At 43.1% G+C, this 14,449-nt stretch overlaps 1 protein-coding gene across 6 annotated transcripts in view; it reads left to right on the forward strand.

The window, feature by feature from the left end:
- The window catches only part of PDE8A (phosphodiesterase 8A), a 148,825-nt gene that overhangs the window by 68,401 nt on the left and 65,975 nt on the right, over positions 1-14,449 (forward strand). For 4 of the 6 annotated variants that reach the window (XM_060097460.1, XM_060097462.1, XM_060097461.1 and 1 more), the window contains exons 2-3: positions 4,690-4,746; positions 6,547-6,737. The exons of the other annotated variants lie outside the window; for them this stretch is intronic. In XM_060097460.1, the coding sequence (XP_059953443.1) occupies positions 4,690-4,746; positions 6,547-6,737 (248 nt within the window). The remainder of the gene's footprint in view (positions 1-4,689; positions 4,747-6,546; positions 6,738-14,449) is intronic. 6 annotated transcript variants of the gene reach the window in all.

The raw sequence follows: 14,449 nt of genomic DNA on the forward strand, positions 1-14,449 counted from the left end.
AATTAATATAAATCGATCCCAGCATAGCTTTCTGTTTCTAATAAAGGGATGTAGGAAAAAGATAGACCACATGATTCTTTTGTGGTTCCTAGTGCTTAGGCTTTTTGCTTCCTTCCTTTGTGTTCCTTTACAATATAAAATATATATGAAAATACTTTGAAAACTGGAAATGCTGTATTATATACATGTGTATATGTATAAGCTGGTATGAGTATGATTTTTAGATAAATGATTGGTTCAAAAAGATTAGCTCATTGTAAAGCAATTATACTCCAATAAAGATGTTAAAAAATAAATATATTACATTTTCAAAAGACTTAATAAAATAAAAATTTTAATACAGAGATAACAAAAAGATTAGCTGTTGAGTAAACGTTCATTCAGAAGTATTTTTTGAATGTCTGCCATGTGCTAGGCACTGTTTTGGGTATTGGAAATATAGCAATAAATAAAGCAGATAATCCCTGTCTTTGTAGAACTTGAATTCTCATGGGAGAGATACTCCTTTAATAAGAAGATAATAAAATATGTAGTGGGGCAAATGGTAACTAAAGCTGCAGGAAAAAAAAAAAAAAGCAGGCAAGGGATAAGGGAGGGTCAGGGGAGTAGAATATTTAGACAGGTTGGAATTATATATCTCTTTCCTCTCCTACCCCCACTGGTGATCAAGATTTGTAACTTAGTAACTTTGCCCTGCAGTTAGGTCAGTTAGGCAAACAAAAGAAAACTGATAGGTGGTTCATCAAGGTGCCTAATAATAATGTATTTCATATTTCCATCAGCTATATTAACAAAAAATTACTTTAAAATAATAAAATACAAACAGACATCATCCTTATCTGATATCCCAATTTAACAGTCTTTTTTAAACAATAAATCTTAACAAATATATAAATATTTAAAAACCCAAAAGGCTAAATTCAACAACTTGTATAATTACTGATATCAGTTCATGAATATATTATTGTTCCTGTATTACCTAAAAATATCAGTTGCTTTTGAAGCTGAAAGCTATTATTAAAACTGATTTGAAAATGACTATTCCCTTCTAAATATTAATGTGAAAAATAAATAATTATTAAGAGGGCTATGGCCTGAAGCATTAGGTCAGTTTGATTCTGATTTTCATACACAAAGAAAGGATGAATGCACGAATTCTAGTAGTTCCGATCCCCTTATCCAGAGCAGTTGGGAAGTTGTTTACTCTTTGAGGGCCCACTGCTGACGTCTGCTCACTGAGTAATGTCATCAGATTTCCTGGTGGTGGTTATTTTGTGGGGGGGCAGTGGTAAGCAGTTGTCCGGCTCTGCTGGGACACTGCTTGACAGAGGTCCTGAGAGCCGGATATACCCCGTAGACAGGATGTAAGGTTAAAATGCAATCTAGTTAAGTAAATAAAGAAAGTATTCAATGGTAAAATAGAATTGCTGAAACATTAATGTTTTAAAATGATGCTGCTAAAATTATACTGAGGTAGAATCCATGCTCTTTAAAAAATTAATCTATAACTTATTTTATTTCTTAGAATTAATGCGGTGGTGAGTTATTTTTACAAGTTGAGATCATAAAGTTACGCTGTCCTTTGTTTGTAAAAGTTATTTCACCCACTTTGGGTGTAGACCATGTACTCAGAATTGTTTTCTCAGGAAGAATGAGACTTTTGCCCTTAGCTGTCCATTCTTTTTATTATTTATTTATTTATTTAACATCTTCATCGGAGTATAATTGCTTTACGTTGTTGTGTTAGTTGCTGCTGTATAACAAGGTAAATCAGCTATACGTATACACATATCCCCATATCCCCTACCTCTGTGTCTCCCTCCCACTCTCTCTATCCCACCCCTCTAGGTGGTCACAAAGCACCAAGCTGATCTCCCTGTGCTATGCAGCTGCTTCCCACTAGCTATCTGTTTTACATTTGGTAGGGTATATATGTCCATGCCACTCTCTCACTTCGTCCTAGCTTACCTTTCCCCCTCCCTGTGTCCTCAAGTCCATTCTCTACATCTATGACTTTATTCCTGTCCTGCCCCTAGGTTCTTCAGAACCACTTTTTTTTTTTTTAAGATTACATATATATGTGTTAGCATATAGCCGTCCATTCTTGTATCTTGTCCCTCAGCTTGTGACCGACACTATATATTATGTATTTTTTAAAATCAAGCTAGTCGTTAACATTTTAAAGTTTTATTAATTATTATAGCCTTTAGCTTATTTTTCTCCTCCTGGTTTCCTTAAGTTTGTACTGTTGACTTTCTCAAATTTAGTGATTTGAAAGCTTAGTATATTTACTTAATTCTTGTTTCAGGACAGAAAGATCTAAGACTGTGAATTTTGCCTCTGAGTAAAATTTACTAGTATCTGTAGGTTTTATTACATGATATTCTCATTTTTATTATTTTCCAAGCAATCTGTAGGCATAGTTTGCATTTTCCTCTCTGATCCGGCAGTTGTATGAGTTTAAAAATTTCCAAGGAGGGGGCATTTCTTAACTTATGTTTTTAATTTTGGTTTGATTGCCTTATGGTTGGAAATAAAAGCTGTACAAGGAATATATTTTAAAGTTTTCTTTGTGACCTAGTATATGTTTTTACGATATTCATAAATATTTTCTTTCTCTCCGTTCAGACTTTATCTTTTGTCTCCTTGATCCTTCATAGCAAATTTCATGAGTATCCTCTGTGAGAGGCTGCAGCGGCCGTTTCACACAGAGGACCCAAGTGCTGTCCAACAACCGCTTCATCCTGGGCAGTGGCACAGCCCTCCTGTTGATGGGTTTTCTGGTTTCTTTTGTGCAACTCCACCCTCCCCCAACACTGTAGAAAATCAGCAAAATGATTTCCCTTCTTTTTCTTTTTCCTGTCATTTTCTTCCTTCTCTTTCTTTTTCCTGAGTAGTTTCACTGTCTTCTCCAAGCAGTAGGCCTGTATCATTTCTTGTTCTTTCCTTCATTCATTTCTTTAAACTTTGTTCATAAAAACCAACAAAGTCATTGTTCAGATTGATCTCTCTCGGTGCCTCTTGCCTTCCTTCTCACTGCACTGTGGGAGTATGATTATGTAGATAGAGCACATCTCTCTCTTTTAAGACTCTCTTGGACCTCCTGGATCATATTCCATCAGAAATTCTGGCTTTGGCATCCAGCTGTGCCTCTGGATGAGGCCGGCCTGTGACTGCCCAGCTCTGGAGGATAGACGGTGCTGTGGGATGTCTGGGCTCACCCTTCCACCCTACTGCAAAGCCCTCCTCAGTCTCAGGTCTAGAGTAGTAGCGACCCTCATTCTTACACCTTCTGAGAGATGAAGTTACTACAAAGCAAATCAGAAACTGAGCCGGTGTCCCATAATTAGTAGACATCAGCTTCTAGCAGTTAAAAATATACGTGGACTTCCTCCATCACTAAGCAGGTTTTGTTGCCTGTGTTTACTGTAGGAGAGATCACTGCCTGAGGGGAGAGATGGGAGGTAGCAGGCAGTTAGGAAGTATCTTGTGGGAAGGTTTATAGATCTAGTTCTGCTGCTGCTGTGTTTTAGGTATGAAATCACACTGTCACCCAGAGGCCTGGAGTAGGGTAGGGATCCCCTCAACACATATATACAGTGTTTCTGGAAAAATTGCAAAATGTGTCTCTTCCTCCAGGTAGCAACCCAAGGCCCAGGGTTCATGGCTTGGGGCTGGATTTTAGCTCTTCATTCTCCCTCTCTTGTGCTCCTTTGTTCAGTGCACAGACTTCCCAAACCTTCCAGTGGCCCTGGGTTTGCAGCACAGTTTATAGAACTAAACAGACTGGTCAGTGGAATCCCAGCTGCCACTTGCTGCTGTGTGGCCTTAAACAAAGTACTTGGAACCTCAGCTTTCCAATGTAAACTCTCAGCATGTTGCAAAGGTTCAGCGAGATAACGTATGTTCAGCCCTTAGCACAGTGCCCAGTATATGCTGAGCCCTCCATTGGCGCTATGATTCTATTACTTGTTGGGGTTTGGTTATGACACTGTATTTATCTTTGTGTGTTGGTGCTAAGTTCTCAAATAGATAAGCTTTTTTTTTTGGCTGCGCCACAAGGCTTGTGGGATCTTAGTTCCCCGAACAGGGATCAAACCCGGGCCCCCTGCAGTGAGAGTACAGAGTCCTAACCACTGGACCACCAGGGAATTTCCCAATAAGCATTTATTGATAAGCACTGTGCTTGTCTGTAAAATGAAAGTGTTAACCGTTTCTCAACAAGGAGTCTTTGAGGTCCCATGGTTCTGATAGCTGGATTTCATTTTTTTGTGTGCCATTTTAGATGTAAGATTTCATTGTCCATCAGGGGAAAGATGGGAGTAGACATGGAAGAAACCAGTGTTTGTTCGGTGTCTAATCTTTGGGGGCTCTTTATATTGTAATCTCACCTGATCTCTGTAACACATGAGGAATCGAGGCCGAAGGTTGGGTAATTCACTTAGAGTCACACACAGCTAGGAAAAGAAAAGCCGGGATCAGACTCATTTTATGTGTCCTTCTCTGCTCTCCACCTTTCCTGGGGTTTATAAGGAGATAACTGAGATCCCTGTGTCTAATAAGTATTTACGTAATTTTTCTCTAGAGTAGAAATTTCATTTTCATCTGTGGCACTGATGAGAGAAAAATTTAAGCAAGCTTATCTTTTTTTTTTTTCTTTTCATTTTTAAGCAGAGCTTTTTCTTGCAGGTAGCAGTAGCTGATATACAATTTGGCCCCATGAGATTTCATCCAGATCAGCTCCAGGTAAAAATATACCGTGCTGTACTTTTCACCTTGATTTTCTTTAAAGACGGGGAGGGAGAGGGTCTAAAGTTATACATTGAAAATAATCTTCCGTTTTAGATAAAATACTGGATCAATGTTGAATTCCCTGAACTTGATAGCAGTACTACAGTTATATTAGGGAATGTACTTTTCTTAGAAATACACATTGAGGTATTTAGAGATGAAATGTCTGCAACCTACTTTAAAAGTTTCAGCAATAAAATAATATGTATAATTGTGTGTGTGTGTACATGTGTAGTATGTATGTGGAGAGAGAGAGAAAGCAAAGGTGGCAAAATGTTAACAATTGATGAAACTAGAAGAATGGTGTTCTAGCATTTATTGTCATTCATGACTTTCTGTAGGTTTGAAATTTTCCAATATAGAGAGTAAAAGCATGGTCTACTCTATGTTACTGAATCAGCTGTAGCAGAGAGAAAATATAAATTTTCTAATCCAAAATATTAAACAAAATAACCAATTGAAATTTAGCTCCAGCGTTACTTGATGCTTCCTGTACACAAACGCATGCTCACTGTTACATTTTTTAAAATGTGAAAAGGACTGGCAGAAATGTGCTCTTGGGACTTCCCTGGTGGTCCAGTGGTTAAGACTCCATGCTCCCAACGCAGGGGGCCTGGGTTTGATCCCGGGTCAGGGAAGTAAGATCCCACATGCTGCGCAGCACAGAAGAAATGTACTCTCTTAACTCTTTGCACTTGTGATATTTGTGCACCTGGGTAAGTTTAGAGGGACTGAGTCTTGGGGAATGGGGTTTCTGTCAGCTTTGCAGTCTCTTTCCCTTAGGCTGTCCCACCTTGACTGTACCACGTACCACAGTTGCCCCCTGTTAGTCAGTCTGAGTGTGAAGGGATGGAGCAGTGCACTCCTGCCCCAGGTTTGGCGCAGGGGAAAGGCATCAGACACAGGCATCGCCCATCCAGGCCAGGTGCGAGGACAACCAGCTGTGTCTTGCACCTGGTGCTATTCTTGGGTCACTAAGCAGGCAGTTTTTGAATTGTAATGTTGTGGTCTACTTTAAGTCTCCTCTCTTATAATCAAAGTAATTTTTTTTAACTTGGAGGAATTACATAAAGTCTTGAGTCAGAATATTTAAATGTATTATTTAAAGTATTAAGTATTCTGGGAGTTTGACTGCAATATTGGTGTTTGCCATCTAAGGACTTACCTAGTTAACTTACTGTTAACTAAAATAAATATTTGTGGGTTGTTTTTTTTTTTTTGCTATACGTGGGCCTCTCACTGTTGTGGCTTCTCCCGTTTTGGAGCACAGGCTCCGGACGCGCAGGCTCAACGGCCATGGCTCACGGGCCCAGCCGCTCCGTGGCATGTGGGATCTTCCTGGACTGGGGCACGAACCCCTGTCCCTTGCATCGGCAGGAGGACTCTCAACCACTGCGCCACCAGGGAAGCCCAATATTTGTGTTTTTTAATTGATTCAGTTTTAAGATAAAGTACTTAATCAAGTCTTTGTTGAGTTCTTCCAGTGGGCTTATTAGCAAAAGAAATAAGCATATGATCCATGCACTGACTTCCAGACTAAGAACAGATAGAATAACACTCATTTCAGGGAGCTGAGTGATAACGTTCCAGAGTTACATGTAGGAAAAGGATTTACTCAACAGATCGTTATGCTCACATCTGAGTACTTGCCTTGAAAACACTTGGGAGTTTTCTGTGGCTTGTTAAGAAATGACAATTCTAACGACACCTTTTTTTTTTTTTTTTATAAAAGTGTTCATGCTTTTTTTGATTCAGGTACTTTTAGTGTTTCCCAAAGAAGATAAGCAGTGTAATGGATTCTGTAGGGCATGTGAAAAAGCAGGGTTTAAGTGTACAGTTATCAAGGAGGCTCAGACGGCCCTTGCCTGTTTCCTGGACAGACATCATGACATCATCATCATTGACCACAGAAATCCCCAACAGCTGGACGGGGAGGTGCTGTGCAGGTAAGCCTGAGACTCAGGCCTCAAGAGTCCCGCTGGCATTTGTGACAGTAAACGCAGCCCCAAATACATGAGGTTAAATTCAGTGTCTTAAGTTGCCTTCCATGCAAGTAAAATAAGCAAGACGTTAGAATATTATTATTTCTAGGAGGGATCTCTATCTCTTTTGTTTTGTTTTGCTTTGCGTAAAACAGTAAGAAAATCTGAATGTGAACTGTTAAGGGTTAAGATGAGATCCTGTATGTAATTAACCACAACTGTCACCTGCATAGTACTGCAACAAGAGTTATTATAGTTTTCTAGATGTTTTTACAGTTATGAAAAATTTGAAAATTGTCTTCTTTTTTTTTTTTTTTTTTTTTTGCGGTATGTGGGCCTCTCACTGTTGTGGCCTCTCCCGCTGCGGAGCACAGGCTCCGGATGCGCAGGCCCAGCGGCCATGGCTCACGGGCCCAGCCGCTCCGCGGCATATGGGATCCTCCCAGACCGGGGCACGAACCCGTATCCCCTGCATCGGCAGGCGGACTCTTAACCACTGCGCCACCAGGGAGGCCCGAAAATTGTCTTCTAATGTTAGGTGTATGTGCCTTGTTTCTCATAATTGCAGAATATCAATATCATGAGAGAATTTGGGTAGCAGACATAAATCTAAGAAAAGCACTTTCTAAAGAAAGTCATTTGCTGCTGATGGAAGCAAGGCAAAAGTGAAATATCAATTTTATTTAAAAGAAAACTTTTATTTTGGGGAAGACAAATCATAATTTTAATATAATATAAAATTTTATAATGTATTAATTTTAAGGACATTTAAATGTTGACTTTTAGGAGATAGAAAAGATTGAAAACCAAATATAACAGGGGTTAAAAACTGAGCTGACAGGAAAATGACATCCTATCAGAAGGTTGTTTACAGGTACATGGTGATTTCATGTACTTGAGAGTTCACCTTTCATGTAGTCAGATGAGGTGGCTTTTACCCAGGTGTGATCCGCCTCCAGTAAAGCTTCCCTCTGGCCTTGCTCTGTGTTGCCTGCCATGCTGCCTGTGTTCCTTTCCTATTTCTGTCTGGTTGATGGCAGTTAGCCATTGTCAGTGTAGCCCAGATTTGTTTGATGTGTTATCTGACAGCACACCCGTGAGGGATGTGGAGATGTGGAGAGAGCTCTGACCGTGGGTCCTATGCTCGGCTCTTCCCTTGCCCAGCTGCCTTTGGGTAACTCTCTGTCTTCTCTGAGGATGTGTTTTCTCAGCTGTAAATTTGGAACACTTGGTTTCCAAGATCCTTTCTCTCTCTAGCATTTGATGGATAGCACTCAGAGGAAGGGAAGAAAATATCTTAGTTATGTGGTGCTTTTAGTCTTGGTAGACTGCTGCTAGGCAGGAGAAATATCTAAGGAGAGCAAAAGAGCCCAGACAGAAAAGGTGAAGGGGGGTGAGGTGCTGAGGACACCTTGGCTTCCTTCACAGTCTTGTCCAGGTCCAAACCTGGCCACAGGTATGTGCTGGACGATGACATTCATACTCATAAAGATGGCTCTGCTAGACCGTCCTGTGTTATAAAAGAAAAACTAAGTTGCGGTAGTTATGGCCTGCTTTTTTTTATTGTGGTAAAATACACATAACATACAATTATGCTCCACTTTTTGAAGGAGGAGAAAGTACTGTTGTTACACATTTTGGGAATATTCTAAACAAATAGGGTAACTCATTCAGCAAATTTATAAATTTACAACTTAGACAGTTTTAAAACAGAGAAAGTGACCTAGGTTGCTTAACGTGTGGTTTTAGAGAAGCTTAGACTGTCATGAGTGCATGTCTTCTACCAAGTCCCCACCACCCTCCATCCAGCCTCTGATGGGGGTTAGGGTTTCCCAAGGGAGAGTTCTGAGTTTCATAAGTTCTCCTCCATGTTGAGTCCAGCTCTGTCCATATTTGGCCCCAGATTACCAACATTTGAGGACAGGAGTGGTCTTCTCTGGTTGGAGCACATCCTCACTGCTGTCAGCGGCTCCTCACAGAGTGTGGTTTCATATTCCAGCCCCATCAAGGAGGCCTCCTCTGAGTACCTTCTTCCAGTCAAGAGCTCTCGTAGGCGTGGCTCCCGAACCGAAAAGCTCACAGGTTTGGGTAGATGAGCATAGAGTAAGCAGAGCCGTCACCCCGCTGTGTTAGCCAGAGAACAGACCTCTACAGAGGCACCCCCGGTCACGCTCCTTTCCTGACAGCTGTATCACAGCCCTGGCCAAGAATCTGAAGTCTTTCTCGCTAGCTGTGTTCTACCACGTCACTTTTGTCTTGTTGGCTGAGGATTTGGAGGACAAGGGGTGGGGGGAGTCCTTGTGGCATTTGGAGTGAGTTTTCTAGAGGCAAGAGTGGGCCCTGATTTACTTTCCTAGTCAGTTTCATCTCAGTTCTGGCCCTTACCTGGTTTATCTCCCTTAAGATCATCCCTTTTAAGGGTGCCTGCCCACTGTGGACTGTTCCTTCAAGGAATCTTTCCAGGCTGTCCCTCCTGAGCCTGCTCGCTCTCTCTCTCCACTTACACTGCTCGCTAAGAGACCTTAGCCCTGGCAGAGCCCCGTCTGTCCCTTCTGCTTCCTTTGGGGATACCTGATCAACACCCCCTGTGAAGGGTTTTTCATCAGTTGCTGATTTGTCTGAATGATTAGCATTCAGCTGGATCTCTCTACTGGGGACACATGGAACTCCTTAAACTCCTTACCAGATGCCTTCCTAGGGGTTAGATATTCTGTGTCTGCGATATTTTCAAACTCACCAGTTGAGGGAACCCTACTTGGCAGATCTTCTTGGTTCAGGACACTGTGCTTGTTACCAGAGCTACATAGGTGAATAAGACATGGTTCTTGCCTCTGAGGAACAAATGCTTTTGTTGGCGGGGGCAAGCGAGCGATTTCAGCACAGCTCATAGATGCCCACAGAGGAGGTATGCTGCGGGTGCCTGTGTCTAGGAGGGCTTCACAAGGGGGTGTTTGAGTTGAGTCCCAAAGGATAAGCGGGAGTTCTGAAAGGAAGGACGGTGGAGAAAACATTCTGGGTGGAGGAAGCAGCATGTATAGGACTGGGCAGGGTTTCCAGGGCTCCTCTGCCTGGTGTCAGGTGGCTGCTGGATCCAGCCAGGTACAGGCCCTGGCTCAGGGTGAGGCTGGAGCAGCAGACGAGCCTGCTCTGGAGGGCCTTGTGTGCTGAGCCAAAGGCTTTGGAGTCTGCCCTGTAGGCAGTTGAGACCCTGGCGTAGTCTACGTATTCTGCACAGGAGAGTGTCCAGAATGCACTGCCAGAGAGAGCACTGTGGCTGCCGCCTGGAGAGCGGAGAAGGAGATGGAAGGAGCGGAGGCCTGTCAGCCAGCTGTGAGGCTGAGGTCAGGGCCTCCTCCCAACTTCCTGTAGAGACAAAGACTGACCACAGCAATGAACGAACCAAAGATAAGATGACAGATATGTCGGAAGTTGGGAGACAGAAAAGGACAGAGATTCTCACTGTATCTCTTGTGCTATTGGGACCAATAAAGAAGCCTATTTCTGGAATGTCCTCTGCATACTTCAGCCTCTGAAGCTGAAATTCCAATGGCCCTGCAGGAAGGAAGTGGGAAGAGGCTTTGCTTTACTCCCACTGTGTCCTGCTGAGCCTGGGATGCTGGAGTTGCACTGACCAGAGCTGGGCACCATCACTTCTGTGATTTACTTTCTACATCCACTAGGAAACCCAAGACAGGGAGCAGAGGGAGATGGACTAAGATGTGGTTTTTCCTACCATGTTGTAAGAAGGGGCAGAGGCGTAAGGAGCCTGGGAACATTCCTTCACACATTGCAGTTTCAGAACAGCAAACTGCATCAGTTGTCAAGTTTAGCCAGAGGATGGCAGACAGCAGGCCAGGAGTCCCCTCTGTGCAGCAGAGCCATGCATGCCTGCTTGCAGCGCTCTCTGAGCACGAACTTGCACCTGTTGACCTGATCTGCAGGTCCAGACCTCAGAGGAGGACGGCTGCTAACCCCAAGGGTCCAGCAGAGGGGTGCAAGGGAGACTCCTTTGACCATCTCTGCTGCAGACACTCTGCCTGGGTTGATGTTGCTCCCATTCAAGGATAAAGAAAGGGACCAAGAAGCTGCCAAATTATGGAAGGGGAAAGAACAGCCTGAAGACAAAGAAAATTGTTTTCTATAAGAAACTGAAGAACCTTTTAGAAGACATATGCTTAGTGTACTCAGAAGAAATGAAGAGCTAGTCCTCTGTGCAACAGGAGCAGGGCTCTGTAATGATGTTTTTTGGGTGTTTTTTTTTTTTTTTTTTTGGCGGTACGCGGGCCTCTCACTGTTGTGGCCTTTCCCGTTGCAGAGCACAGGCTCCAGACGCGCAGGCTCAACGGCCATGGCTCACGGGCACAGCCGCTCCGCGGCACGTGGGATCTTCCCGGACCGGGGCACGAACCTGTATTCCCTGCATCAGCAGGCGGACTCTCAACCACTGCACCACCAGGGAAGCCCAGGGCTCTGTAATGAAAGGGAAGATTTTTATAAAGGGAGGTGGAGGAAGTAAAGCACTGCGTAGAAACCCAACATACGTTAACAGAATTAAGTCTGTGTTGACGTGAAAGGATGCTCAACATCACTAATCATTAGAGGAATGCAAATCAAAACTACAATGAGGTATCACCTCACACCAGTCAGAATGGCCATCATCAAAAAATCTACGAACAATAAATTCTGGAGAGGGTGTGGAGAAAAGGGAACCCTCTTGCACTGTTGGTGGGAATGTAGATTGATACAGCCACTATGGAGAACAGTATGGAGGTTCCTTAAAAAACTAAAAATAGAACTACCACGTGACCCAGCAATCCCACTACTGGGCACATACCCTGAGAAAACCATAATTCAAAAAGAGTCATGTACCACAGTGTTCACTGCAGCACTGTTTACAATCACCAGGACATGGAAGCAACCTAAGTGTCCATTGACAGATATGAATGGATAAAGAAGATGTGGCATGTATATACAATGGAATATTACTCAGCCATAAAAAGAAATGAAATGGAATTATTTGTAGTGAGGTGGATGGACCTAGAGTCTGTCATACAGAGGGAAGTAAGTCAGAAAGAGAAAAACAAATACCTATATGCACAAACAAAACAAATATGCTAACACATATTTATGGAATCTAAAAAAAAATGGTTCTGATGAACCTAGGGGCAGGACAGGAATAAAGACGCAGGTGTAGAGAATGGACTTGAGGACACGGGAAGGGGGAAGGGTAAGCTGGGACGAAGTGAGAGAGTGTCATGGACATATATACACTACCAAGTGTAAAATAGATAGCTAGTGGGAAGCAGCCGCATAGCACAGGGAGATCAGCTCAGTGCTTTGTGACCATCTAGAGGGGTGGGATAGGGAGGGTGGGAGGGAGATGCAAGAGGGAGGGGATAGGGGGATATATGTATATGTAGAGCTGATTCACTTTTTTATAAAGCAGAAACACAACATTGTAAAGCAATTATACTCCAATAAAGATGTTTAAAAAAAAAAGTCTGTGTTGAATGCAGAAGCAAGATTGAACTCAGAGTGCTGGGTGCTTTCATAACAATCTCTGGATTTACCTTGGTCTGAACATCCTTTTTACTATTGTAGATTCCATTCTTTTCAATGTGAAACTCATTCCATGTGGCAAGAGGGAACAGTGGCATAGTACAAGTAATGGAGTTGTGGTTTTGTAAAATTTCAGTCATTGAAGAGCTTTGCTATGTTCATACAGTAAGCCTCCAGCATGTGGCCTTTTTTCCAGTTTTGTATCAAGACCATCATCAGCATTACTTGTAGTTTCCTAGTGTATCTGGAGACTCGTAGTTGCCCCCCAATATCCATTTCTACTCTTTTCTTTTTTTTTTTTTTTTTTTTTTTTGCGGTATGCGGGCCTCTCACTGTTGTGGCCTCCCCCGTTGCGGAGCACAGGCTCCGGACGCGCAGGCTCAGCGGCCATGGCTCACGGGCCCAGCCGCTCCGCGGCATATGGGATCCTCCCAGACCGGGGCACGAACCCGTATCCCCTGCATCGGCAGGCGGACTCTCAACCACTTGCGCCACCAGGGAGGCCCTCTACTCTTTTCTTAATAGCAGAATATCTAGTGTTTAGGTGGGAATACGACCACCTAGAAAATATACCGCATTCCCTAGCTTTTCTTGCAGCTGACCAGTGGAAGTGTCATGTGCATCTTCTGAAAAGTGTCCTTGAAGGGAATATGCATGCCGTTCTTCCTGCTGTCTGGAATGTGGATGTTATGGCTAGAGCTCAGCATCTGTCTTGGACCATGAGGAAGAAACCACGTACAGACAATAATAGAGAAACATAAGACAGAAGGAGCCCAGTTCCTGATGCTGCAGAGTGCCATTGCAGCTTGGACTGCTCACCTCTGCACACCTTGCATGTGGGAGACAAGTCTTGTTTAAGCCACTTTCTCTGGAGTTTTCTGTTGTGCATAACCAAATCAAATGCAAATGTTTCACCAGGTAGCATGGTTCTGAGAGCTTCCCAGTATTCTTGTGCAGCCTTTCAGAATCTCATGCTGTAGACTCACGCCCCATCTTTCTTTTTTTTTTCTTTTTTTAAGATTTTTTTTTTTGATGTGGACCAGTTTTTTTTTAAGTCTTTATTGAATTTGTTACAATATTGCTTCTGTTTTATGTTTTGATTTTTTGCCCAGGAGGCATGTGGGATCTTAGCTCCCTGGCCAGGGATCGAACCCACACCCCCTGCATTGGAAGGCAAAGTCTTAGCCACTGGACTGCCAGGGAAGTCCCTCACGCCCCATCTTTTTTTCTGACTTCTTGAAATCTTCCTTCCGAATGTCCGGGTGTATATTTTGATGACGCCATGTCATTTCTTTCTTAGTTTTCATGAATTCTAAAGTAAAGGGTGTTATTTTGCAACCCAGTTCCTGACATTTCTATTTCCTAGCCAGTTCTTCCTTCTTATGGACCAGAGAAAGTTAAGAATACACCTCTGCCTTTTCATACCGTGTTAGATCTCCTTTGCAGGGACCTGCTTGTCTCCAGGAAACATGGTCTTTCCTTCTACTTTGTCCTTAGCCCAGTGCCCCTCATCTCTGTATCCAAATCTACTTAACTGAGATCATCTACCTGGTTGCGTACTTGCTATTATACCACTCAGATCTCTGTTTTTCTTGTAAAAAGATGAGAGCTGGTTTGAAATGGCTGGCTGCATACTTAAATTGCCTTTTCTCCCTCTAAATCTTCGTGATATGATAGAAGTATAAATGTAAGAACAACTACAGTGTCCTAAGAAGTCATGGAAATACCATTTGTGAGTCCATGTCTTTCATTCCCTGTTTAAGATTAGTGCTAGGGTGAGTATTAGCCAACAGGTTAGAAAAGTGACCTGGCCTTGTCTGTTGTGTGAGGGTCTGCCATGCCAGTGATCCTCCCGAGCTGAAACAGCCCTTCCCATGGCTCCTTCTCCAGGAGGGTGAGCTTGGCTATTTTCTAGGCAGGTAGACCATGTTTGGACCAGGGCCTGGCACCTGGTCAGCAAGCCCTTCAGCGACCTGTTGAGAGGGCTCTTCCGGTAGAGCCAGGTAGCCAGTGCCCTTTAGGTTGGCTCCCTCTGGAGATGGTAGGCAAATAGAAGCTGGAGGAGTGCAGTGGACCCTAGGAGAAGCAGAAGTGTTAACACAGAGAGAGAGAGAGCG

This window comes from Mesoplodon densirostris, chromosome 4 (assembly GCF_025265405.1).
Source record: "Mesoplodon densirostris isolate mMesDen1 chromosome 4, mMesDen1 primary haplotype, whole genome shotgun sequence".
In the NCBI taxonomy this organism is placed as follows: Eukaryota; Metazoa; Chordata; class Mammalia; order Artiodactyla; family Ziphiidae; genus Mesoplodon; species Mesoplodon densirostris.